Here is a 25753-nt window from a genome sequence, read left to right on the forward strand (position 1 = left end):
TAAGCGCTTCTTCGTTTTTATTTTTAATAGAAAAAAAAAAGTATCCAAAATAATAGAACAGGAAGTATCCGGTAAAGAGGAAAAAAAAGAAAAGTGATCTGTGTCTACAGGGCAACAACGCATCCTCCCTTTGAGCTCAGCCCAGTTTTCTGCTTCAGTGTGTGTGTGTGTGTGTGTGTGAGAACACTGAATCAAAGTGGAAACAGAGCTTTATGATGCACATGACAGTCTGCTGGTGAAATGAAAAGGGATACAATAGTGTGTGTGTGTGTGTGTTTGTATGGTTTATATGTACATGCTGAGGTGTGTTGGAATGAAAGTGTGCTACGATATGTACAAAAACAGACTATGTGTGTGTGTGTGTGTGTGTGTGTGTGTGTGTGTGTGTGGATCTGCAATATTAATATATGAAGGATGGATTGGGTTGAATTAACACAGCTTCAGCCTGCTGTGGTGAGGAGAACGATAATTGAATTGGTGATGATGATGATGCACTACAAAAGGAAGCCAAGAGTAAAACAAACTGAAGAAAATAACATCAGAAAAGAGGGAAACAAATAACTGAACATGTAGTTGCGAAACACAAAAAGTCCTTGACTTCAGAAGGCAGGAGGAGTTTAGAGTTTCTAAAATCACCGGCTGGCTCCCTACTCTCTCTTATTAAAATATCACAATTTTTCATTCTCTTTCCTCACCCGCCCTCACCCATTCTCTCAGTCCCCTCGTGGCCGAGTCGGCCCAGTCGGCATGGCTGTAGGTAGAAGTTCAGTGTGGGATCCTGGTGGTGTTACGCAACGCCTCTGCCTCCACCACCTTTTCTTCCCAGGGCCTCCTTTCTTCTTTACGTGTGTGTCTCGTCCCCATCACACCCAGCAAGGACATGTGTCCGTACTGGGAGCTCCATATTTAGGAGTTCCTATGTCCAATTGCATGGGTTAAATATTCAGGATCGAACCCACAGAGGTACAGCCGGATAAATACGGAGGGACAGATGGAGGGATGAGGAGCTGCTTGATGAAATTACTCAGTTTGAGCCGACGGTCTCCTGCTCGTCACGTCCTCCACCATCGCTCCCTCTTTTCATCCGTCTGTCCCTTCATCGCTCCGCCACCTCCATCTGTCCGCTCAGGAAGGGGTGAGGAGGGCTGTAGTCTCTGAAGAAAGTGCTCTTCATCCCATTTCTCTCTCTCTCTCTCATGTATCCACCACTCTTTCGATTAAAATACTATCTTTGCCATACGTCCAAAAACACACACATGCTCATACCAACACATACAGAGTCCCGTCACTGCTAAAACACTGGTTCAACTCTCTCTGGCACACATAAGCACACACGTCCGCATTTACACACACACACACACACACACACACACACACACACACACGTTGTGAGGCTCTCTGTGAGGGTGCATCTCGGGGGCCTTTGTGCTATGTCCCATCTTCCTCCTCCTCCTCCTCCGAACAGTAGTCTTGTCCCTGCAAAGAAAGCGATTGGGGGAGAAAATGAGATGTGCATAATGTTCTACTTTAATTTGCTGTGGTTTAACCATGCTCCGTAATAACCTACTTTAAATGACTCCTGTCAGACCCCGACGCACACGTTACTCCAGTCACATTGAAACAAACCCGTCGTTTTGCCCGTAGAAGATGCTGGATGAGGCGGTTAAGTGCTGACAGGTGGGCAGTTATGCTGCTTTGTTGCCTCCATCATAATGAAGAGCTAACTCCCTTCCTTTCCTCTCCAGAGCCGCAGAATACCAAACGACTGCAACCCGCGTGCGAGAATTTGATGCTTTGCATTGTCTTGTGCGATTGTCAGTTGAATATCTCTTCGTTATTCTCTTATATTTCATAGACCAAACAACTAAAACGATTGCCAGATGGATGATTAACATAAATCTCTAGTAGCAGCACACATCAAGCAAAGTGTAACATTATTTATATCGGGAAGTCCAACAGTCCCAAAAATATTGAATAGAGTGGCTTTAAGTATATATTCCTGATAATAACCAGATTAAAAATGTTTACCTGTATTTCTACACTGAGATATAACTACAAAAAAACAATTTCCACTGCAGAAAACACTTATTTCCAGGCAGCTGAATTCAGCCATTACTCACTATCACTTCAAGCTCATTGTCAGTCAGAAACAACCCGTTGACATGAAGTGGCAGACGAAGAGTAGTAAGAGCTCATCACTGCAGCCCTCCTCCCCCACATACATGCTGGGCTCGTAAGCAGAGTGACATTGTGGACTAATGGATGTTGTTGTAGTGCAGCCTGTCTCTTTAAATGTTAAGACCCAGCTGTTTCTCTAAACCTCAGAGACCCAGTCCATGCACCCCACCCCCCCCATGCCCCCCACCCCACCACACACACATACACACACACACACACACACACACACACACACACACGCTCTCACCTTCTCAATCTTCTCATCCAGCATTCTGAAAAATTCTTGCTGGCTCTCTGACGTGTGAATGCTGAGAGAGAGAGAAGAAAAATGGGAAAGCGAGAAAGGGGAGGGAGAGGAAGTTGGAGACGGGAGGCAACAAATACATCATGAGAATTTTCCATTACACCCCCCCCACATACACACACACACACACAAAAACACGCGCACACGCACAGTGTGAAAGGCTGTGGAGGAATTTAAATAATTATTTTATAAAGTATTAACCCGGTCTCTTATCCGAAGGCTAAATACTGTGCAGCCACCAACAACCAACACGTTTACATATACAAAACACACACAGTCTGAGGTTGTGTTACATAAACCAGACACTGTATATCACTTACTTCACACATCGTAATATACACACATACAGATTCTAAGTTGTATCTTAATGGACTTTTGACATTAAAGGGTCAGTTCAGCCAAATTACAACACACTGTGATGACAACAAAAGGTATCAGTTTTCATTGGAAGTAAACTCCCCAGTAAAAGCTGGCGAAACAATATCATGACAACATCTGTAGCTTTCCATCATAGTGCATGATCTTCCCCGGCAGATGAAGTGCGACAGGAAAAGAATATTGCTGTTGAACATTTCGGTATGGCTACTGCGAGAGGTAAAAGAGAAAAAGATGTGTTTTAAAAAAATTTAAAAAATGATTTAGGTGAACGGACCCTTTAAAAATGTCAGGTGGTCTTTTTAAACTTTATTCACCATACTTTTATTTCAGCAAACGGACACAGTGCCGGCCACTTACTTAGACTTGATGTTTGCTGAGGAGACCTCTTTCTGCTGTTTGCCCCTGTACTGCACATTACTCTTCTCCTGAAAGAGACACACACACACAATAAATTATGTCCCCAGCTGGCAGCCGTTGGCCATCAGGTGCCGATATAATGTATGTAGGTGTAATAAAACCGCGGTGAAGGTCGGTCACCTCCCACGAGTTGCCCCCTCCGTGCATTTCTGAGTTTTGTGGACAGTTTCCTGCTGCCGTCATCAACCACACACACTGTGACCGGCTTCTTGTGGTAGAAAACAAAACACTGGTGGAACGGCACGCCGTGGCCGTACTGGAGGTCACCCAACAGGTTTCAACCTTCAGAGGTTACGAGGTGCTTCTCCTCGTGGTTGCAACACGTTAACGGTGAAAAGGACGGTTTCTGAGCTGCGGTGATATCAATTAGCGGCAGATATGTATACGTATGAACAGAAATAGTTCATCGGAGACTTTTTCTATACGCACACAAAAGGCGTATTTCTCTCAAAGAGAACCCTTCACCTTTGCTAAGTGAATCCATCCACCTGACAGTGTGGCGTATAAAGAAGCGGCTTAAACAGCCTTGATCATTACACAGCTCTAAAATTGGCCGTTTTTATCTTGAATTCTATTTTATTTACGGACTCAGAAATTTATATTTCTGTTCACACATAAACTGAAGTATTAGTCAGTATCATGACGCCCCTTTGCTTCATGCAGTGCCACACATCTCTTTTAATTGTGGCTTTCAAAGGCTGATGTCGCTGGATATGAACAAGGAACGCAGATTTATACGGCGCATCCCAAGCACGTCGCATCCCGAACACGCCGCATCCCGAACACGCCGCATTCCAAACACGCCGCATTCCGAACACACCGCATCCCGAACACGCCGCATCCCGAACACGCCGCATCCCAAACACGCAGGATTCCGAACACACCACATCCCGAACGCTCAGCATCTCGAACGCTCAGCATCCCGAACACGCCGCATCCCGAACACGCCGCATCCCGAACACGCCGCATTCCAAACACGCAGCATCCCGAACACGCCGCATCCCGAACACGCAGCATTCCGAACACACCGCATCCCGAAAGCTCAGCATCCCGAACGCTCAGCATCCCGAACGCTCAGCATCCCGAACACGGCGCATCCCGAACACGGCGCATCCCGAACACGCCGCATTCCAAACACGCAGCATCCCGAACACGCCGCATCCCGAACACGCCGCATTCCGAACACACCGCATCCCGAACGCTCAGCATCCCGAACGCTCAGCATCCTGAACGCTCAGCATCCCGAACGCGCAGCATCCCGAACACGCAGCATCCCGAACACGCCGCATCCCGAACACGCCGCATCCCGAACACGCCGCATCCCGAACACGCGCTCACTGGGTGAAGGGTCATGAGGACGTGCAGGCCGAGCAAGAACCAAGATGTCTTCAGCTTCCAGAGAGCGTGCACAGGTCCTTGCAACACGGGGTGGTGCATTGTGATGCTGCAACACGCGACGGTGCACCGAGGGCCTCGCGGTCTCGTCGCAGCGTCTCCGCTCGCCGTCCGTCCCGTAACCCCACACCGCCACGTGGCGTGCAGGCGGACGCACCACCGAGTTCTCGGAAATGGCTGTGGCCTTTTGTTGTGACCAGGCCGAAGGCACACCTGTGTAATAATCATGGCGTCTAATCAGCATCTTGATAAGTCTGTCGGGCGAAGTGTTCACCGATATGGATTTTAACAAATGTGTGCGATTAACTTTAGAGAAATAAGCCTTTTGTGTGCATAGATCTTTGATTTCAACTCTAAAAACAAAGTGTTGCTTTTATATATATTTTATGTTATTATTATTATTATGTTTTATTTATATAACTGCAGTTGTAAGCCCATTTGTTGTACATTCCCAAAAGGAGTGAGGTGTGTTTTCCTGATACAACAGACGACACAGGAAGCACATTTTATGACCTGCATAAATTGTTTTAAATGGCTAGTTTTGTTTCTTACTGGGAGGTATGGCATGTTATTTAGGAGAGTTATGGGAGACCCAAACTACATTGTTACACAGGTAACCTTGAGTAAAGCCACAACATGTGGTTAGACCAGTACGTGTTTTCTACCACTTGTCATTACTGGAGGTGGAAGGAATTCACACACACACACACACTCGAGTGTTTGGGGAACTCATGCGAGTGGACCAACCTTCATCCGAGTTAAGCCCGTTGAGTTTATTTATTCCAAGATAAAATTGCAGCTTTTAGAGTTATCCTTTTATATTGATGCCGTTAAATCAGCAGCTTCATATGTCAGGTGGACGAATTCTCTTGACATTGTCTTGAGAAACAAAAAGCCTTCTGTGTGCATAGAAAAAGTTTTGTATGTATTTTTTTGTTTAACTTTTTTTTTTTTTTTTTTTTTTTTAAATGGAGTGTTTGTTGTTTTTCTTATCATCGTAGTTGCGTTGGTTCTCGTTTTCACCACTCGGCGGGACAGACAGAGCAAACAGGATCTCACGGCCCACGACTAAACACATCAACACACAAGCATTTAGTGTGTTGGTGAGGGTGTAAACATGTACACACTTTACAAATTAAATGTTAAATGTGCATTGGGGTTCGGATCGTCGAATTTAGCGAGTTATTAGCACCAAAAAACTTGTTCGATGACAATTTTTTTCCACTGTTTTGAGGTTTTGCAGAAAAAGTCAAACCAACCAAGCGATCAGCCCCTGCATTCCACACACACACACACACACACACACACACACCAGCATGTTGTCTCTACCTGCGTGTGAGGCACCTCTTTGTGTGTTTTTACACACGTGCAAGAGACAATATGTGTGCATGTGCAGGCTGAGGGGGCCTGGGGGGAAGGCCTTGTTCGCTCGAGTTGATAGATAAACTTGTCAGGTAAAGGTCTGAGTGTGAGGATGACGGGCTGTCAGTGGATGGGCTGGTGTGTGTGTGTGTGTGTGTGTGCGTGTGTTTTTGTGTGTGTGTGTGCTTTTGTGTGCGTCTCTCACCAGATTCTCCTGGTTGCGTGCGTTCACCCGGTTTTCCTCCCCTCTCATGTACTTCACCTCCTCCACTCCCTTCATCTTGTATTCGTCTGAGGAAGAGAGAGAGGGGGGGGGGCATGATTAAAAGGAGGGAGAGAGAGAGAGAAGAGGGACATAAACAACATGTATTTATCGGACATCAGGAGAAACGCTGACCAGATTTCGCTCATTCATCCTGCTGGATATGATTTTGAACGGCTAAAATGATTGAACCGCGCCATAATCGGCCTCACCGCATTACTTCAACATTACCGACGACTGCGCCATCGATTTTATTTGCAATTTCTTCACGGTAATCCGATAAACTGCGACCTGATGCAGTGTTTTTCGAAAGTGGACATGACGGCGGCGGTTCAAGGAGGAGGAAACTAGTCATCTTCTTTTTCCGTTTAAGCTGCGGCATAAAGAACAAGAGCGAGGATGGAAAACGCGTCCATGTGACGTAAGAGAGAGGACAGAGGAGACTAGAAGGAGAAGATACACAGATAAGAAGGAGAGCTGGAGGGGATTAAAGATCAGGCAGACAGCTTCTAGGCTACATGGAGAGCTTAGACAGTAGAGACAGTTAAGACGAGCTCAACGCTTCCTCAAAACTACGCGGCATGGCCGCCATGTGCAGCCCCGGCTCACACAGAGGTAGAAGTCAGGCCATCACACCTGCGTGTACTGAACACATGTGCAGAGCAGTATTCGTACATGCATCATGACCACGCTGCTTTTGAGACATTTCAGTTACATATGCAGCAAACATTCCCTTGTTGCAGCTTTTCAGTTTGTTTTATTATTATAATTTATTATCTTTTGGGTCGGTTGGTCATAGAAATCGAGCAAATTCTAAGACGTCATCTTGAACTTTAGGAACATGTGATTTACCATCAATAGACTAGATAAATAATGGGAAAACGATTTTTCATCAACTAACACCATTGTCAATAACACAGCATTTTTACTCTATAATTAGAATGAATAATTGTATGAATATCCTTATCAGTTAATATCATTCTATACTAAATAGTGATAAAAGGCTTTTTGTTTGAGCATTAACATTTTTTTTTTTTTAAATAAATAAAAAAAAGGCACACTAAATGAGTTACCAGACAATAAAACAATAATATCACATTAACTTTGTGCGTCGTGGAGAAAAACAAATATTACAATATGTTTGAACAAAACATTTAAGTAATATTGAGAGGTTGAACATTGGTGCTTTTACAAAAATATTTACACAATGAGAGTTTGTATAAATAATCATCAGTAATGGGGCTTTAATGACTAACTGGGCAAAAGGCAAACACATGTTCAGAATTTTTTTTACAACCAGTAGAAGACAACACTTGACACCATATTACGATATCCAAAATCTAGTCTCATATCACGATATCATGTCAATATGTTTGCCCGGCCCGACAATAAACCTGACAGTAATGTAACATGATATGACATTTACTCTACACACAGCACCTTTACTGAAGACCAGAGCCCACCTGACCTTGAGCGGAGCCACTCGAGCATTTATGCTGACCACACACACACACACACACACACGTCACCGTGGAGACAAGCGCGCCCTGCGTTCGTCAGATGAACACCGCTGACGAGAAATAATTTTAGAGGGAGAGAAAGAAGGAGGGAAGCTGGCAGAGAGGAGGAGGAGAGATGAGGGGAGGACTACTTTTCTGCTGTTCTGTTCGCAACAGGAATGTAAACATGTCGGCTCCTGTCTGAACATGCCGACACACACACTGACACAGACACGCACAAAACGGTGTTATAACACTACACAGGATCACCAGACTAAGATCTGCTCTGTAAACATGCAGACACACACACAGACACACACAGACACACACACACACGGCGCTGCAGAAGGAAACAACATTAAGGGCCATTTCCTCTGCTCTCTTGCACATTACAGGAGCGAGCCACATCAATTTAAAGCTATATAATCCGCCCCTTGAGGTGAATACAGATGAAGGCGACGGGGTAAAATTATCTTCCGCTCCGGGCCAACGCAAATAAATCTAAATGGACGTTTTCAAGCAGCGAATTGAGAGGAAAAATGACATTTTATAATTTGGGGTTGAGCGGCAGCCCGTTACCGGAGAGCGCCACGGAGCTTAATGTGACGGGTGTACGCAGATCAAAGTGACCCCGCTTACGCCAATCAAGACTCATCACATCACAGACTGTGCTTCCGTTCAGATAGGAGCAAAAACTGGTCATGCTGTGTGAGTATAGAGTGTGCGTTTGCCTGTGTGTGTGTGTCTGTGTGTGTGCGGCAGTCATCGTCACAAGAAACGACAAGGGGTGTTTCGTCACGGCGATGCCATCCGGGCTCGCTTTGGGACAGAGGGGAGGGGAACCGTCAAGAGAGGGGAAGATGAAAGGAAAGGACTATTTCGAGAGGCTGTGATTTTTTATGACGCGGACATCTTTCTCATCTCTGATTAGAGACCGGCGCTCCGCGGTGACCTTAAGGCACAAACACTCACTCTGCGCGTGCACGAGGGGCGTGCACGTGGGTGTTTCTATTTCAGATGGGGGCTGTGTCTTTGAATCAGCCAGTTTGTGCTATGTTTTGCATGGGTGTGACTCATTTAAATAGCCATGTTGGAGAGATGAGAGAGAGAGAGAGTGTGTGTGTGTGTGTGTCCACTCTAACAGCCCTCATGTCACTCCGCCCTTCCCGCTGTGCGTCCTCCCTCTGAGCCACTCTGGCTCCAGGCCACAACCGGCCCGGCCATGACATTTACACCTGAACACAAAGTCTATTCACACACACACACACACACACACGCACACGCACACACGCACACGAAGCTCGTGCAGAATATTTCCAACAAGCTGTTCTGATTTGTAAGCAAATGGGAAAACACTGAAATTGAATTTGCTACACAATTAAATAAATAAATCAGGATTATATATTCTGGTTCCATCTGTCACAATATTTACACATCATTCAGCAGCAGATTCCTTTTTCTAGCCCCGTAATATAAAATATTATACATTATGAGACTACGGTGAGATGGATTGGTTTTTACTGATGCATCAGGCGGATATCGTCACATGCTGAGGCTCCAAAATGCCGAAAGCTAATTTGAGCGGAACCGAAAATAATTGCCATGTGTGGAATCAGTCAAATCTAATGCCAGGAGAAAGACTGGATTGTGCAAACAACTTAAAATGTCTTAAAAATAGACCCATCCTGCTAAGATATTTTGGATTGCATGTGTAAACCTCAACAAGCCACAGACCTGTGTTCAGGAAACACAAATCACTAATTAAACCAATACACTGCAAAAGGATCAGACAAAGCAAATCCTATAAACATTACATAGAAAGTAGATTTACTTATATATTTCTGGCTTCACCACAACTTGCACCGGCTCACAGTCAAGTGAAGGAATTAAAATCACACACGTATATGCACTGCAAAATCATAGATGTGTTGACTCACATTTCTTTAAGACTGCACACGTAATGTACTGCATGTGCACAGTAGCTGTGTATACATAGTGTGTAAGTATATTAAAACGGGTGTGTGTTTCTTCTACAATCTCACAATCTGGTGCATACATCTGACCTTTATTTCAACAAGAGTTAATTCGCAGAGCATGAACGTTCCTTTCCAGGAACGCCCTGCTGCGCCACAATCACACCCGGAGGTTTCCCAATGCAACCGCCGTAAACCAGTAGCTCCACTGGGGCAGCCAGGCAGCCTCGTGACACAGCTGTACACAGGAAGTGTACTTGTTGTGCGTTGGGCTTTGTGCTGAGCAAGAGGAGAGAATTCTCTGACATGCGTCAACACAACAAAACAAATCATTTAAGGATGTATAGCTGCTCTCTTTGTGGTGATATTTACAAGGGCCGGGGGCACTCACTTAGCGGTTTGATGAAGAAAGCTCAGTGTGATTGAAGTGACGGCATTTCTTTGAGGCACTAATTAAACTAAATCAGAGACATCCCGTTTTAGGAGTAAAAGAACACACACACACACACACACACACACACACACACACACACACACACACACACACACACACACACACACACACACACACACACACACACACACACACACACACACACACACACACACACACACACACACACACACACACACACACACACACACACACACACACACACACACACACACACACACACACACACACACACACACACACACACACACACACACACACACACACACACACACACACACACACACACACACACACACACACACACACACACACACACACACACACACACACACACACACACACACACACACACACACACACACACACACACCTTTTCGCAGCTGTTTTGGACTGAATCAGTCAGTCACAGACATTTCAGGGGGACGGTGGCACTCGGGAGGACGGGGGCCTCAAGCCGCTCAGCTGTTCCACCGCCTCAAAACAACACAAGCTCTTTAAAAAAAAAAAAAAGAAGAATGAAGCGGGCGCAATCTGCACGACCGCCATGCCAGGGTGCCACTTTCACAATCACAAACACACGCAGTCGCACAGACGCAACCTCCACTCTAATCTCTCCTCCTCGACCGTGATTATCGCACACATCAATAGCGCGATGTTGTGAAGGGTGTTGCTGTTTTCCCTCGGCGTCCTCCAGTGTTTATGTAATGGACCTCAGCCTTTTCCGGTTATTGTGTACGAGAGATAGGAGGGGGTGGTCTAGTGGCCGGAGTCTGACAGACCGGGCAGTCAGAATATCTGGCACACACACACACACACACATGCACAAATACACACACACACACACACACACATGGACAGACTGACTGGCAGACAATCTGTCGGAGGCGGATCAGTGTGAGTGAGATGAGGGCTCACCGTCTCACTTAATACGCCGATATGCAACACAAAAACATGATGGACACCTGCTGACACGCAGTCTACAGGGGGTAGATGTGTGTGTGTGTGTGTGTGTGTGTGTGTGTAGGCGGCAGGCTGACTGACCAAAACCAATCCAAAACCTCGATCAGGAGAAGTACACCGGATGCAGTTGGAGCAGTTCTGCCGGGGTTGGAAAGGGCAGCGAGTTTAGGAGGAAAGAGTGACGACAGTCAATAGACTGAACTACTGCAGAGGAAGAGGAGGAGGTCGAATGTATAAGTGAAGAAGAAACAGAGATAAGACTGGATGAAGATGAGATGAAGAAAAAGGGGGCGTGAAGAAAGGGTGTTATTGGGCCTGGGATAATCCACACTATCCAGGTCACTTCTGTTTTCCACCTCCACACACACACACACACACACACACACACACACACACACACACACACAAGCTCAAACAGTAGTCTGGCTCAGCTACCGCCACGCTGGAGTCCCCTTTAACCAAGTGACAGTGACACTGGGGGATAGGATGGGAGGAAAGAGGAGGAGAGGTGAAAGGACAAAAGGCTCTGACCCCATGTTGTGCCAGAGGAAGAGAGGAAAAGAGCCGGGGAGAGAAGAAGCACTGGGGGATGAAGGCCAGAAGAGAGGGAGGAGGAAGAGGGTGTGCAGAGACCCAAAATAGAGAGAGAGAGAGACGGCGAGAAAGAGGAAGGGATGAGAGTGAAGAGAGTCAAAGAGAGGTCGCCGGGAGAGGATGAGGGAGAGAGAGAGAGAGAGAGAGAGAGAGAGAGAGAGAGAGAGAGAGAGAGAGAGGGGGATGACGGAGAGAGGGGACCTCCTGTGGATCGTCATCTGCCACGTCCGTCCGCCCGCGTGCAGCGATACCAGAGTGTTGCTCCTAATTCTTAATCGCTGTTAATCCCCCCCCATCCCATCGCCATCCCATCATCTCTCTCTGTCTCTGGCTTTCACTTTCATTCCTGTCCCTCATTGCACAACAGCCTGCGAGCCTATTATTAGAGCTGCCACTACACAATCATTATTCCTTACAGATTACATTTTTTTTCCCCTCTCCAATTAATCGATGATGTAAAGTCCGTTGAATAACCCTGAGGTTCCCCACCTTTCTGGGATTCCTTGGCAGAGGAAATCAAACGCAATCAGCTTATTGCAATCCACAGATACCAGATTTTTTTTTTTGTCAGTGCATTTGTTGTATTGATTGCAGTCGGGATTGTACAAATTCAAAAAGTGTTTTTGAAGGAGATTACCAACCAAGGCCTTTACGATCAACCTGGAGGGCAGCCATTCCTTCAAGCCCCTCTTAGTTGGAAACCACTGCACTCATCGATTCACCCTTAATGGAAACTCTCATACGAGTTGCTCCGCCCTCACATCTCCTCTCCAGTTCCAAAGATGAAAAACATTTGAGATCCAGAAGCAGCGCGAGCACACGGCTAAACGCCGCGGACCAACTTCCCCCCTCCCTCTTATTAACGGGCGACATAGACAGCGCCAATAAAACCGCAGCGTTGACAGTTATTGTCTGAAATGGAGAACTCATTGTGAGGGCAAACGTGGCGACGCTGAGCAATTAACTGAGTGAAATGGAGCTGTGGCGCTTTTATTGACATCTCCCTCTCTCTGTATGCGTCTGTGTGTTTGTGTGTGTGTGTGTGTGTGCGTGCGTACTAACCAGTGAAGAGGTCTCCGTTGCTGTAGGCCTTGCCGCGTCCCTCCTCATCGTTGGGCACGGCCGACACCTGCTTGGCCGAGGTGCAGCCCATGGCCTCACACTGTGAAGCCTCTCCTCATCTCACTCTCACCTGGACAAGGGCGGAGACAAACGTCATAAAATGTTTTTTTTTTTTGTTTTTTTTTTTTAAATGAGCACAATGTACTTCATGGACATAAAAAAAAAGCCGTTTGTTCAGCGACGGCGGCCGTCACTCAACTCGCCTCTTCTCCTTTTTAATTTCAAAAGCACCAGCGCCAGTCACTGTGAAACTCTTGTCTCCCAGCGTTGCCACGGCTTTTGAGATTCACGTCCCCCTTTCTCAAAAGAAGACGCCTCAGAGCAGGGTGCTATAAAATGCCACACTTATTTATTTCCGGAAAAAGAAAAAAGGTCCCGGGGACCCGGAGCCAGGAAACACATTCCCCCCTTCCGCTTCACAGACGTGTTAATTTCACACCTGGCGTTCAGAGCCAACAAACGTGGGTTGAGTCATAATATAAAAATGGGGAGAGAGATAAGTGAAGTGAGCATTTACATGAGCGAGATGCAGATTATTTCTGTTTCGGGGCTAAACATAGCCACGGCCGTTACATGCGGAGTGGCTGAATGAACAAGGCAACCTGGTTTGAAGTAGGGCTGCAAATTAATTAGCATTTTCATTATATTCACATTAGATTAGGACGCTGCGTTGTATAACGCCATTGATGATTCTTAGTGTCAAATCAGAAGGAATTAATCCCATCACAAGAAAAAAAACAACAACAAGCAGAAGTGTTTCATTACGTCTGAAAACTGTTCAATATAAAATAAACAAAAGCCTGAAATTATTTTGTATTTATATGTGAGGAACTGCTTCAAGGATAATAACGCAACATTATATATTAACGCCGTATAAAGTTGGCGGATGTGGAGGCAAACAGTTGATTATTTAGACGTCCAGCAGACACAGAGCGGCATTAGCATCACTTGGAACGGCAATATTCACTCTCCTTGCAGCTCTGTTTTGATCTCCATCGACTCCCGAGGGAAATATCTGACTCATTAGCTGCTAAACGCTTCATTATATTCACCAGCTAGTCTCGAACGTTGCCTGTCAGCTGTGTGGTGCCGGGAAGGCAGCGTACAGTGGGTTTACAACAGCTTGCTTGGCTGAGAATAGCTGCTTGCTGTGGCTGGAGACGAGGCCGTTAAGAATGAAGCAAAAAAAAAAAAAAAAAAAAGGTGCAAGCCAGAAGAAAACTAAACTCTGAGCTAAAAGATGACAAAGTGAAGTGTCCTTCAACCAAACAGCTCCCTCTTATTGTCATGAGGGTGAGAATAAAATTAACTTGACTAGGGCTCGCCATTGTCAGGTTGCCGTTAGCAACCATTCTGAGCAGTTCCGACCCAAAACGTGCACCCCAAAATGAATAAATACAAAATAATAGCAGTGCAAAATGGTATACTGTATATATTTGCATTGGTGATATTTAAATATTTCCGTTAACGGATTCTCTTTTCGAGACCATGGCGAAGCAAATTAAATAGTTTGACCTTGCGGTACAAAAGGTCGACGAAACCATCAACATCACAAACGACTGTGCAAATTGATTCAACTGGAGAGGGAAAAAAAAGAAACCAGACGACCGAGTGACCGTGACGTGCATATCATAGTACGGGGAACAAAAGTGGCAACCGTGTTTTTCAGTTTCAGCAACAAAAAGAGCCGGCAACTGATGAATAAGCGAGTGATGAGCCCTGCGAGCGACTTCATTACCGCTCAGAAAAGAGGAGAGCGGAGCGCTCCCACCCAGCAGGACCGCTGACACGTCACCGTCAGTCAATCACACACACCGTCAGACGCATCACGTTACAGAGAGCCTCCATGTGCCACACACACACACACACACGCCATATGCTGTCATTGACAGAGCCCGTCTGACTGCTGCCAGGTTTAGGGGGACGGAAAAGATGTAAAAAAAAAGGCAGGATAGAAAGTGGCCAGAGAGAAAGACAGGCACCGAGCTTCAAAAGAGCGCCGCCTGCACCTCCTCCCTCCTCCAGCGATCCTCAGAGCGTTTGAAGTTGACAGGAGGCCGCCGGTGTTTACTCTCCAGTTCAGGCCGCAGCCGACCGGCCTCCGTCACTCTGGGCACGACACACAGGTGCGTTTAAAAAAGGATCGTTCCAGTTTCGCAAAACACAAGTCTTTTCATCATAGTTTTGCCCCACCACTCCTCATAAGGGAATCAAAGTTGTTGCCACGGCTACAGAGATGCTAGCTAATTGGGCGATTATACATGGCCGACTTTCTCTTTCACTGCGTTCCCCTTGATGATGACACTGTTTATAGGAAAGTCAAACTACCATTTGAACGTGTGAAAATAATTAAATATTCAATCTGTGATGATCCGTCCAAAACTAAAATCAGTGTGAGCGTGAAGCAGACTCTGACTCATAATCCATTTCATGCTCTGCTGGCTTATAAATAACAAAACCTTTTGAGGCCGATACGGTGGACGATACTTGTGATTATTAAATGTCTGATACCTGATATATCCGTCCTTTTGTTTCCCCCCCCCCGCCCCCCCATTCCTTTCTGAGATAATGTTGGCCTTGAATTCAATACTGAGCATGACATTTTATATGAAACATGTATTTGTCCTTGATTTCTGGGAGAAAAACTATAATAAATGACCTATATATTTGACTTTTCAGCAAAGCAAGCTCTTATTACTTGCCAATGTGTTGGTCTAGCTGCGGCTATTTTAGTAAACTAGGCAATGGAGTTCTCACGGTTATTATCACAGATGGGAAGAACCGAAAAGGAAACCACATCAAACGTAAAGTTTAGGATCCAGTTCAATTTGAATTTGTTCAAAAAAAAGCTCAGCAGCACTATGTCATAATCAAAACTATAAATACAAGTCCTCCTGTGTAAACGAACCATCCTTTCATTCGGTGAACGTGAGAGGTGTGTGTGTGTGTACGTGCGTGTTCAGTAGAAGATGAGGGAATTTGTATGGGAATCTCTTTCCCAACTCTGCGCACGCACGCACACACACACACACACACACACACACACACACACACACACACACACACACACACACACACACACACACACACACACACACACACACACACACACACACACACACACACACACACACACACACACACACACACACACACACACACACACACACACACACACACACACACACACACACACACACACACACACACACACACACACACACACACACACACACACACACACACACACACACACACACACACACACACACACACACACACACACACACACACACACACACACACACACACACACACACACACACACACACACACACACACACACACACACACACACACACACACACACACACACACACACACACACACACACACACACACACACACACACACACACACACACACACACACACACACACACACACACACACACACACACACACACACCTAACGTTTCAACCATAATAATATCTTATCCGGCGTAAGTCCAGAGTGAAGCTCCTGCACTGGAGGAGGACACCTCGAGGTGCACACCCAGAAACCCTGGCGCGGGGCTGCTCGTTATCACGACACAGTGAAGCAAAAAGACGGACAGGGCTACAAAGACAGAAGAAATACGAGGGGGAAAAGACACAAGCAGCCACTGAGAGAGGAGACGGAGAGGGAAGAGTCGACTTTCTCTCAACTCCGGGGCTGCCAGTGTTGAACTAAAGTGTGAATATTAGATTCACAAAGCACAGAGACTCCCTTCTGAGACCACTGAAGGAAGTGCACTGAGAAACCTGAGCAGCCTTGATAGATTTCTACGTTTAAAAAAAAAAAAAAAAGGGGTCTCCAGTGAGTGGGCAGCATCCGTTTGAAGGGCTTGGATTTGTGTCTATTGAAACCTCAAATTGTGAGTAGGAGCGGGCTAAAAATAGACCCGGCAGTCCCGGAGCCATTGTTGTGTGCAGGGATGATGCTAGGCTGTGTGAATCTGGAAGCCACGCTGCTATTACTTGGGTTATTACGCATGAGCTACAGCTAGTAGGGCGACTATTACAAAGCCAAATACAGATAGAAATTAATAACCGTGATGGAGGGATCCCTGGTGTTCAAATTCAAGGGAGACACTCGGGAACAACGTCTTTTATTACTCATGGCCTTTTTACACTCAGGGAATCCTGTTAATGTCCTCAATTGTGCATTGAGGATTTTTATAGGGCGCTTGGCTTGATGATAGACGCCGTACATTAATTCTAAATAAAGTACTTTTAATAGCATCAAATTATTATAAAAAAAACTTTTCGGGAAACATATTTTTGTTCCGATTTGCCTTTGTTGTGCCAAAGCAATTATTCCCCATCCTGGAGGGTGACACAATGATGTGGGAATGGGGGAAAGGAATGGAAAAGTGTTTATTCTTCTGACTTTTGCATGATCAAATAGAGTCTGCTTCATCAATCCTCTGAAAGTGCTTCAAAAGGAAAACAGCAAGAGAGAGAACAATTACTTTTTGATTGAAGTCCTCACAATATGTTCTGAATAGACACTCTGTATCAAGCAATCGCACGCATGAAAAAAAAAAGGGAGGCCGGGAAACAACTGCAATAAAAAAATAAAAGGGAAAACCATCGAGGTCGAGGATACACAAAGCTCTTTTGCATCTCTTACAATGACATCAATGCATACACTCTCAGTCGGTCCCCAAAGAGACGCTAGCTGCCACATGCGAGACCACAGCGAGGCGTTGCAGTGTTGATTCAACCCACAGGACGGCTGCTCTCAGGCTCGCCTCCTCCTGCAGACTCTGAAGTGTGTCAATGGGACAGGGCTTAGTCTGGTGAGTCAGCTAAGACCCTCACACTAACCAACTATCCCTCGCTCCTGCTGTGTGTCTCTCTCTCACACACACACACACAAAGCTGAGCCAACATGATCTGATAAACATCACATCGTCTGCAGGGGATAAGAGTTCTTAATACCAAACTGGCACACAACCACCTCGGGATCCACGCAACTCGCTCCAGATGCTTAACATTCATCGCGGGCTGTGGACTCGCCAAAGCAACGCATTAGCCTAATTTAGAGATATAAATAAGGCCACAAAAGGGAGAGCGCGTGGCAAATGACCAAGCCCTCATAATGAGTACGATTTGGCCAAACACGCAGGCTCGCCCATGCCTGCATACCGTGAGGTGGGTGTTGACCTACTCCCAGCCGTGTGAATAGGCCTTCTCTACAAGTCAGTTTGTCAAAGGGGGAACTCAAAAGGGACTGTGGGGGGGGGGGGGGATGTAAGCGACTGTGTGCACGGTTTGTGCATAAACACAAACCGTGCACACAGGCTGAGCAGTGTGCCGTTTCTCAAACACAGGGTTGAGCCAGAGGCGGAGCGCCGCCGCCACAGAGCCTGAAAAACTGGCTGGGCGACGGCGCAAAAGAGAGACGAGTGCTCAGCGAATGTAACAGGTTATCATTTCTGTTTTAATGGACCCCATCGCCTTGTGGGTTTATTATCAGTTCCCACGGGCCTACTGTGAGAGGGAGTGGCCGTCTGTGATTCGGCTTCCTGGTAGATCTGAAAGCACGGGAGGGGAAGTGCCGGTCAGAGCCACGGGGCGAGTGTCCACCTGTAGGCGGGCAAGGGGCTCGCGCTCTGCTTCCTCGGCACCGTGCTGCGCCGGTCGTGATCCGAGGTTTCCTCCAGCGAGTTGTTTGAAAGCAAGCCGCACGGTATCTGGACGCCTGTGGTCCTCTCTTCCGTTTGAGGTTAATGTTCCGTCTCGTAAAAATAAACGTCTTTTATGATGCACGTGGGCGTGAGTCGTGATTTCTTAGAGAGGAGATGAAATGTAATCCGCCATGTCGATACCAGAGAGGTGGATACCGCTTTACGTTTCATATCAATATTGCCGTATGACGTTACTGTCTGGATGATAAACGTCTGTGCAGAGTTTGTTTGTGTTGATATATCTTATACATTATCTAGAATACGCAGTTTGGAATAGTGGCATCATAGGAGTGGATAATATGGACAGTCTATTTTATGTCATGATATCAATATATATACCATGATATAGTAAAATGTAACTAGTAACTACAAGGAACTTTAAACTGGTTATGAAACAGTTTAATTGTAATAGTGATGCCTCAACGTGATCTATAGAGACAGACAAGACCATCAGAGAGATTATTGGCCATTTCTATATAGTTATTCTTAATGCCTGGAGAAATCAGACTAAATCATTTTTACGACCTCCTCCTCCTCCTCCTCCTCCTCCTCCTCCTCCTCCTCCTCCTCCTCCTCCTCCTCCTCCTCCTCCTCCAGCCAGGAGCAACGGCCATACGGCTGGAAAACCAGAGCCGTATAGCTGCGGCCCGCTGTGGGTAAGGGAAGCCCGGCAGAACCTGAACCAGGACTGCGCGTAGCAGACTGTCAGATCCTGCTCGAGTAAGGACTCTGGTGCTCGGAAACGCTGCCGCTTTCGTCCACAAGGAACGCCAAAATCAACACCCAATAAAAGTCCTCTGTAGTAGCTTTAAAGAGAAGTATGAAGAAAATCACCAGACAGGAATGACGGCGAATAAAAATTCTAAACTTCGACATGTTATACCTGACACCAGGTAGGAAGAGAACGGGTGTTCAACACAACATGAAACATTAGCGATGGCTCTGTTCCTTTCGAGTGTCCCAGTAATCCCCGACAGTGAAGGGAGCCAACATGGCCCGATGGACCAGGACCCTGAAACCGAAGCAGCCAAATGGAATCCAGCCATTATTAATTTTTATGTTTACACTTGTACTTTTCCTACTGCGTCATGTCTAGATGCCAGTAGCCAAATCTATGACCACTGATAAATGTGTGTATGTGTATATATATATATGTGTGTATGTGTATATATATATATATATATATATATATATATATATATATCGATGTGCGTGTGTCGCCCAGCCCGAGACACTTCCCCCGAATGAATAACCTACAAATTCAACAGGAAAATGTGCTCCAAGAGCAAAAAAAACCTAAACGACGTGCATGAAGCTGCTTCGCGCCGCGTGCTGCAAAGTGTGTCGAGTGTGTCTTTACCTCTCTGTGACAGAGCAGAGTCTCAGTACGACTGCTGGGCCAACGCGCCATAATATTTACTCAAGCCAGGCAGCAAATGCTGCACCTCTCCTCTTGTCCAAGTTTAGGCACTCCATCAGTCTGACAAGCCTGGGAAGCCATGCCAACACACACACACACACACACACACGCAGGCAGGTGGACAGTAAAGGCTTCTCCCGAGCGGTGTGCTGCTGCTGCTTTAAGTGTATATCTCTCTCTCCCTCCCCATCTTGTGTCTCTTTCCTCTTCCTCACTGTTGTAATGAGCGTGATAAGTGGTCAAAGAGGGAGGGATGGGCGTAGGCACAGATTGGGAGGGGGGTGGGGGGGAGAAGGTAGATACAGGAGCTCCTCTGTTCACGTTGGGTGAAACCGTAGCCGGGGCACGTGACTGACAATGAGAGAGGCACGTTGCACATAGCTACGGCATGTGCCGGTAAGGGAATAAGACAAGTTGATACATACATTCAACATTGGCAAGAGGCCGATGTTTTTACTCCAGGTCCATGGAAAAAAAAAAAAAAAAAAAAAAAAAACAGTTAAGCTGAAATTGAGAAGTCTTTCTTTGAGCTTATGCAGAGAGAGAGAGAGAGAGAGAGAGAGAGAGAGAGAGAGAGAGAGAGAGAGAGAACAAAAAGGGAGGTAAAGCAGAAGGTGGTCCAGGCAGAACCAAACCACACAGAAACAGATTGCTTCACCTCGCACAAGGCCAGCCTCGAGGACAGAATCTCTCCCCCGAGGCTTGTTGCCGTTTGTACTCCTTGCTTCTTAAGCGCGAGACGGATCCCCCCCCACCCCCACCCCCCCTCCCCAGCAGAGATCAAGCAGTCGCGCCAGTTTTATTCCCGCCGCCTGCTCTGCTGCACCCAGTTTGGGACCGAGGTAAAAGCAGGTCAGGGCCTGAGGTGGCTAGCGGGTGAAGAGCAGGAGCAAAAGGGTGCAGAACGAAACTGACGAAATGCTTTAGGGATGTTGTGGTTTCCTGCTGTGTTGCCGTGAAACTCAAGTCAGAAAGAGAATTAAGCAGGAGCATCAGGTGGGTCCTTGAAGCCCGCTCTCGGGTCCAAGTTTGGCTTTTCTAACATGCACTTAGCAACGTTTTCTTGGCCTAGCCTTCGATTTGAGATATTGTTCTATTCTTCAGATGCATTGTATTTTAGGACTTCACACATCTTTCTGTCCTGGCTGCAGTTCCTTTCAAAAGAAAAGACTGCTATCTCCATGTAGAACTCTAAAAAGGTGTTTCTTTCTTTCTTTTTTTTTTTATCTATTCAAGTATGAGCGAGGAAGTGCTTCTTCATCACATTTACCAACAGACTGCTGCACACGGCTGATGGAGCCGAGGCAAGGTCGAACATGCTTATGTTTTCTCATCCAAAGCTAACAACCCGACCCGCCGCCGGCAAAAAAGAAAGAAAAGAGAATAGCATTAATATTAATTAGAAATCACAGCCCAGGGAAATAAATATCAATCTAACGTAATTGGCGAGCATGCTGCAGGATACCTCTCGGATGTCAGTCCGTGTGCGGATGGATGATACACATGGAGACGTTTTGGCGCCACCGAGCAGCCGGTGTGACGACGTTGTTAGCATGGTGGTTAGCATATGGAAACATGCTAACCAGGGACTCTCCTGGCCCGTCATCCGGCACCGTGTGCATGTGTGTCACGGTGCCGGATGACGGGCCAGGAGAGTCCTTTCGTTCAGACGGGACTATTTAACAGAGACTAATGGCACCTAACGGGAGGTTGTTGTAATTCACAACCCGCCGACGGCAGCTGTACCGGGTGATGAGAGGGAAGTCATCACCAGAATATCGATAAGCATCTCGGATGCAAAATAATAATAATAATAATAATAATAAATCACAAAACAGGGTTGAGGCAAGGTAGCACACAACGGCTATGCCTCAAATGAGACCAAACTCCTGGTTTGTAATTACAACGGGCTCGAAATTGGTTATTTCGCCGCAACGGAAATGTATCAATTAGTCAAGAGACAGACAATTAATCAGCAACCATTAAATCGGCAATTCTTTTTCTAAACGGTTCATCTATTCAGTCATTTTTCAAGCGATAAACGCCAAACATTTGCTAGTTCCCGACCATAAATAATGGTTAGTTGAGGAAATTTGCAGATTAATTGATTAGTCAATGCAGTTGACTAATCAACTGTTTTGTTAATTGTTTATGATATTTTGTCAAGCAAAGAGGTCAAACATTCACTCTTTATATCAAACGTAATATCTTTTTATGCCGATTTTGGTCGGACTAAGTGAGATATTTTGAATAAGTCTACTGGGCCCTTTCCCTACTTTCTGCAGTTTTATACAAACAAAAACCGATAGCTACTACGCCAGTTCGCATCAATGTTGAGGCGTCAAGCAAAATCAAAACTCTACATATTTAGTTCCTGAAACGGCAGGTCGTGATTTCTATTAAATTAAAAGACTTGCGAAGAAAAGCAACTGGAACGAACAAATGTTGCACATTAAAAGTCACGTCTTAATATCACATGAAGTAATGTTTGTGCGCAAATCGGAAGAATAAAATGCTAAGCGAAGCAGGAACGAGTTGAACGGTACACCCACCTGTATTCAATGTTAAAACCCAAGACACTCGTCTTAATAGGAAATAGTTGGGCTTTTATTGAAGGCTGAATGCTCAATTTATCTTCTCACATCAGACCAACGGCGGAGTTGTCATTAACAAGGAGAAGGCCTGCGGCGATGCCATCAGAAACCATTTTTATCTACGGAGGAGATGGGAAACAGATGCAATCTGTCTGATGGGAAAACACTGTGCAGGGATTCACACGGCACTTCAGAGTGAGAATAAGAGATAAGAAACGAAGAAAGACAACATGGCGAACTAAAATCAGCACTGTCTCTATGTCCCATCCCGACTGGACTCTGAGCACAAACTGCACTGTAAACACAGTCGGGGAACGCAGAGAGGTAGACGCTGCTGCATCATGGGACGCATGCAAAGCATGCACGGCCAACCCCTGCTGACTGAAAAAGGCGAGCAATCGGAAAGCAGCACAATAGCAGAAATACCCCACATCCACCCATCTGCAGGTCGACTGCAATGCAGACCAGAAATAACCACGCACATGATAACGACACGGAAGCAGTTTTTAGGGTTTTCCGCGCATCAACATTCGCTGCTTGAGCATTGATTACAGAAGACCGGACGGACCGGCGGGGGCCACAGAAGCCAGAGGGATCGTGTTGTGCTGGCCTTGTGCTTTCTGCACTGCAAAATAGACCAGCTCATCGCATCCGACGGCTCCGAGCGCCGCCGGTCAGAGAGCACGACGCAGGACGAAAGCAAACACAGACTGGATGGAAGAGACGGTCATGGGAACTCCCTCCCACGCCCCCACACACGACACAAGAAGACATCCTGGTAACCATAGAAACCCTCCACCTCCTCACACGGTGACATCACAGGAGTTGAATCATGACCCGTACAGGGGCCAAAGCAATCACCTGACCTGCTAGTTAATCAGCTCAAGGTGAGGAGGCCACAGGTGGACAGGCTGGACGAGGCAGATGACGGTGAGGATGATTGAGGGGACGAGGAAGAGGGGGAGGAGGGGAGGGGGGGGGGGGGGGAGAGAATCATCGTGCCTCGGAGAAAGAGACAGAGAGGAAGGGAGAGGAGGAGTGAGTTTCAGTCTCTTTGGCTAGCCACCGGAAAACATAAGCCATATGTGAGCAACGACTCATGAGAGCGAACACACACACACACACAGCTCTGTGATGAGCAAGTGAGGGGGGCAGATAGATGAAGACAGAGAGATAAATAAAGTAGGCAAGGGGTGGTGGGGGGCAGGTTCGCAACATGCACTCACAGGATTGCTGGTACGTGATTGTAACCCATATGACCCTGATGTAAGCCGCTGGTGACAGGATGCTTCGCTCTGCGCCGCTGGCCACACCAACCTACTTTCACACCAGGGTGCTGCACAAACACCCAATGGATGTAATGGTCTGGTGTTGATCACACGGGACGGGGAAATCTACAGTAGCTAATGGCCACATGGCACATTTAAACGCAGCAGTTATCGAGCCCCATATGGTGATGCAGTGGGTATGATGGCGTCTGAGGAAGCGGGGAGGAATATACATTTGAAGTGGACTCTGAGTTTTAGTGAATGGGCTACAAATGAATCTGCATATAAAGTCTAATTCCCGGCTTCTGTGACTTTCCCATTATCACCCAGCAGCTCCTGTGTCTTCCCTCTGAGGCAGACACGTTGCAACAGCAGTAATGAGCAACAACCTTTACGACTTTAAATAAATACATTTAAAAAAAGACCCTACCGGTCATGTGAGGTGGTCAACAGGAGGCAATGGGTTTCCGTGCGGCAGGCTGGCCGTGCAGCAGCAGCCCCCGGCCGGGCCACAGAGCTCTGTCCCGGGGCTTTTTGAGCTGCAGCTCGGCTCAACAGCTGTGTCCAGCTGCGCTGCACCGAGACACTGGGGGCTTTGTTCCCCACAGGGGGAGGCAGAGCTGTGGGCACGGGGAGTGCAAACGGGCTCCCTACGGTTTCATTTCCACGAGAGAGAGAAGGGAGAAAAAAAGAAGAAGAAGAAAAAAAAAAGGTTACCGGCCTGTAGCCTCGGTCAGCCCAGGCCGCCGGATCCCCCACCCCCCCCACCCCACACTCACACACACACACCCCCAACACCAGGCGGCCTTACAGCGGCAGCCGCGGGGGGACCGGGGTGGTACAGCGGACCAGGATGTGTGGAAAATTTCAAATGCGCCCGAGCCAAGCGAACACACACACACACACACACACACACACACGTACACACACACCAAACCCCCCGAAGAAACGCGCACACACACACCCCCCTCCCCCTTAAATGTCTTCCTTGTTGCCTTTTAATCGCCCGTGAAATGATGATATATATAAAAGCTTGCAGTCGCGTTGCAAGCGAGCAGCGGCCAACAACCGAACCGTCGACAGATGCGAAGCCCCGCGTGCGGCAGGAAGCGGAGCTCCGGGGAATCACGGTGCTCTCGGGAAACAACAACAAAAGAGAGGAGTAAAGAGAGGCAGAAAAGAGGAGCCACGAGCGGGCGCGTGAGGGGGTAAGGAGCGGGGGGGGGGTTTCACGGGAGGGTACGGTGACACCTCCCGCGGGGGGGGGGGGAAGACGATTAAACAAGTATTTTTGTTTGTGCGCGAGTACTTACTCAGATGAACCGGTTCTCCTCGGTCCACTGGAGGATCGCCGGGTCGGTCTTCCGGCTGCGAGTCGGGCGGGATCTGCGCCGTTTGGGAGAGCGCAGAGCTCAGAGCCTCGAGGACTGAGCGTAAACTGTGGCTTGCGTCATTTCACCAGGATGCCACTATTGCGCGCAGCAATGCAGCCATCTTGCCGAGGAGTGCCCCACCAAACTCACCAATCACTGCCGGGACCCGAGCTGCCACGAGCCCCTCCGTGTGCTCGCACGAGACAATGCGCAGGCGGATCGGACGGAAAACCCATTGACAGAAACTGTACTGTATTTATTTATTTTTTTTCTAAAAAAAATGATTTGCCCCTACTCTTCTTCATAAAGATACTCCATGTGTGGTGTCACTTTATTCTAGTTAGTGTGAAATGCATATTTACTCAAGTACATGACTTTGAGGAGTTATTTATGCTTCACTTCAATTCAGTGAAAGTGTAGCTCCACTTAAGTAATCCACTAATATGATGTGCAATAATACTTA

General features: G+C 46.9%; 1 protein-coding gene across 3 annotated transcripts; it reads right to left on the reverse strand.

The window, feature by feature from the left end:
- On the reverse strand, positions 1-25511 carry zgc:92140 (uncharacterized protein LOC447854 homolog). Of its 3 annotated transcripts, XM_034530275.1 has the most exons (7): positions 25231-25511; positions 24348-24567; positions 12842-12971; positions 6240-6325; positions 3218-3285; positions 2426-2486; positions 1-1476 (listed from the first exon to the last, which is right to left on the reverse strand). In XM_034530275.1, exons 3-7 carry the CDS (start codon positions 12930-12932, stop codon positions 1429-1431), a joined length of 354 nt encoding a protein of 117 aa, XP_034386166.1. In that variant the 5' UTR covers positions 12933-12971; positions 24348-24567; positions 25231-25511; the 3' UTR covers positions 1-1428. The 3 variants fall into 3 exon arrangements, with proteins under 3 accessions (XP_034386166.1, XP_034386165.1, XP_034386167.1); XM_034530274.1 differs by lacking the exon at positions 24348-24567 and having other exon boundaries at positions 25231-25503; XM_034530276.1 differs by lacking the exons at positions 24348-24567; positions 25231-25511 and adding an exon at positions 19996-20237.
- Positions 25512-25753: the final 242 nt, after the last annotated feature.

The sequence above is a fragment of the Cyclopterus lumpus genome, chromosome 4, assembly GCF_009769545.1.
Source record: "Cyclopterus lumpus isolate fCycLum1 chromosome 4, fCycLum1.pri, whole genome shotgun sequence".
In the NCBI taxonomy this organism is placed as follows: domain Eukaryota; kingdom Metazoa; phylum Chordata; class Actinopteri; order Perciformes; family Cyclopteridae; genus Cyclopterus; species Cyclopterus lumpus.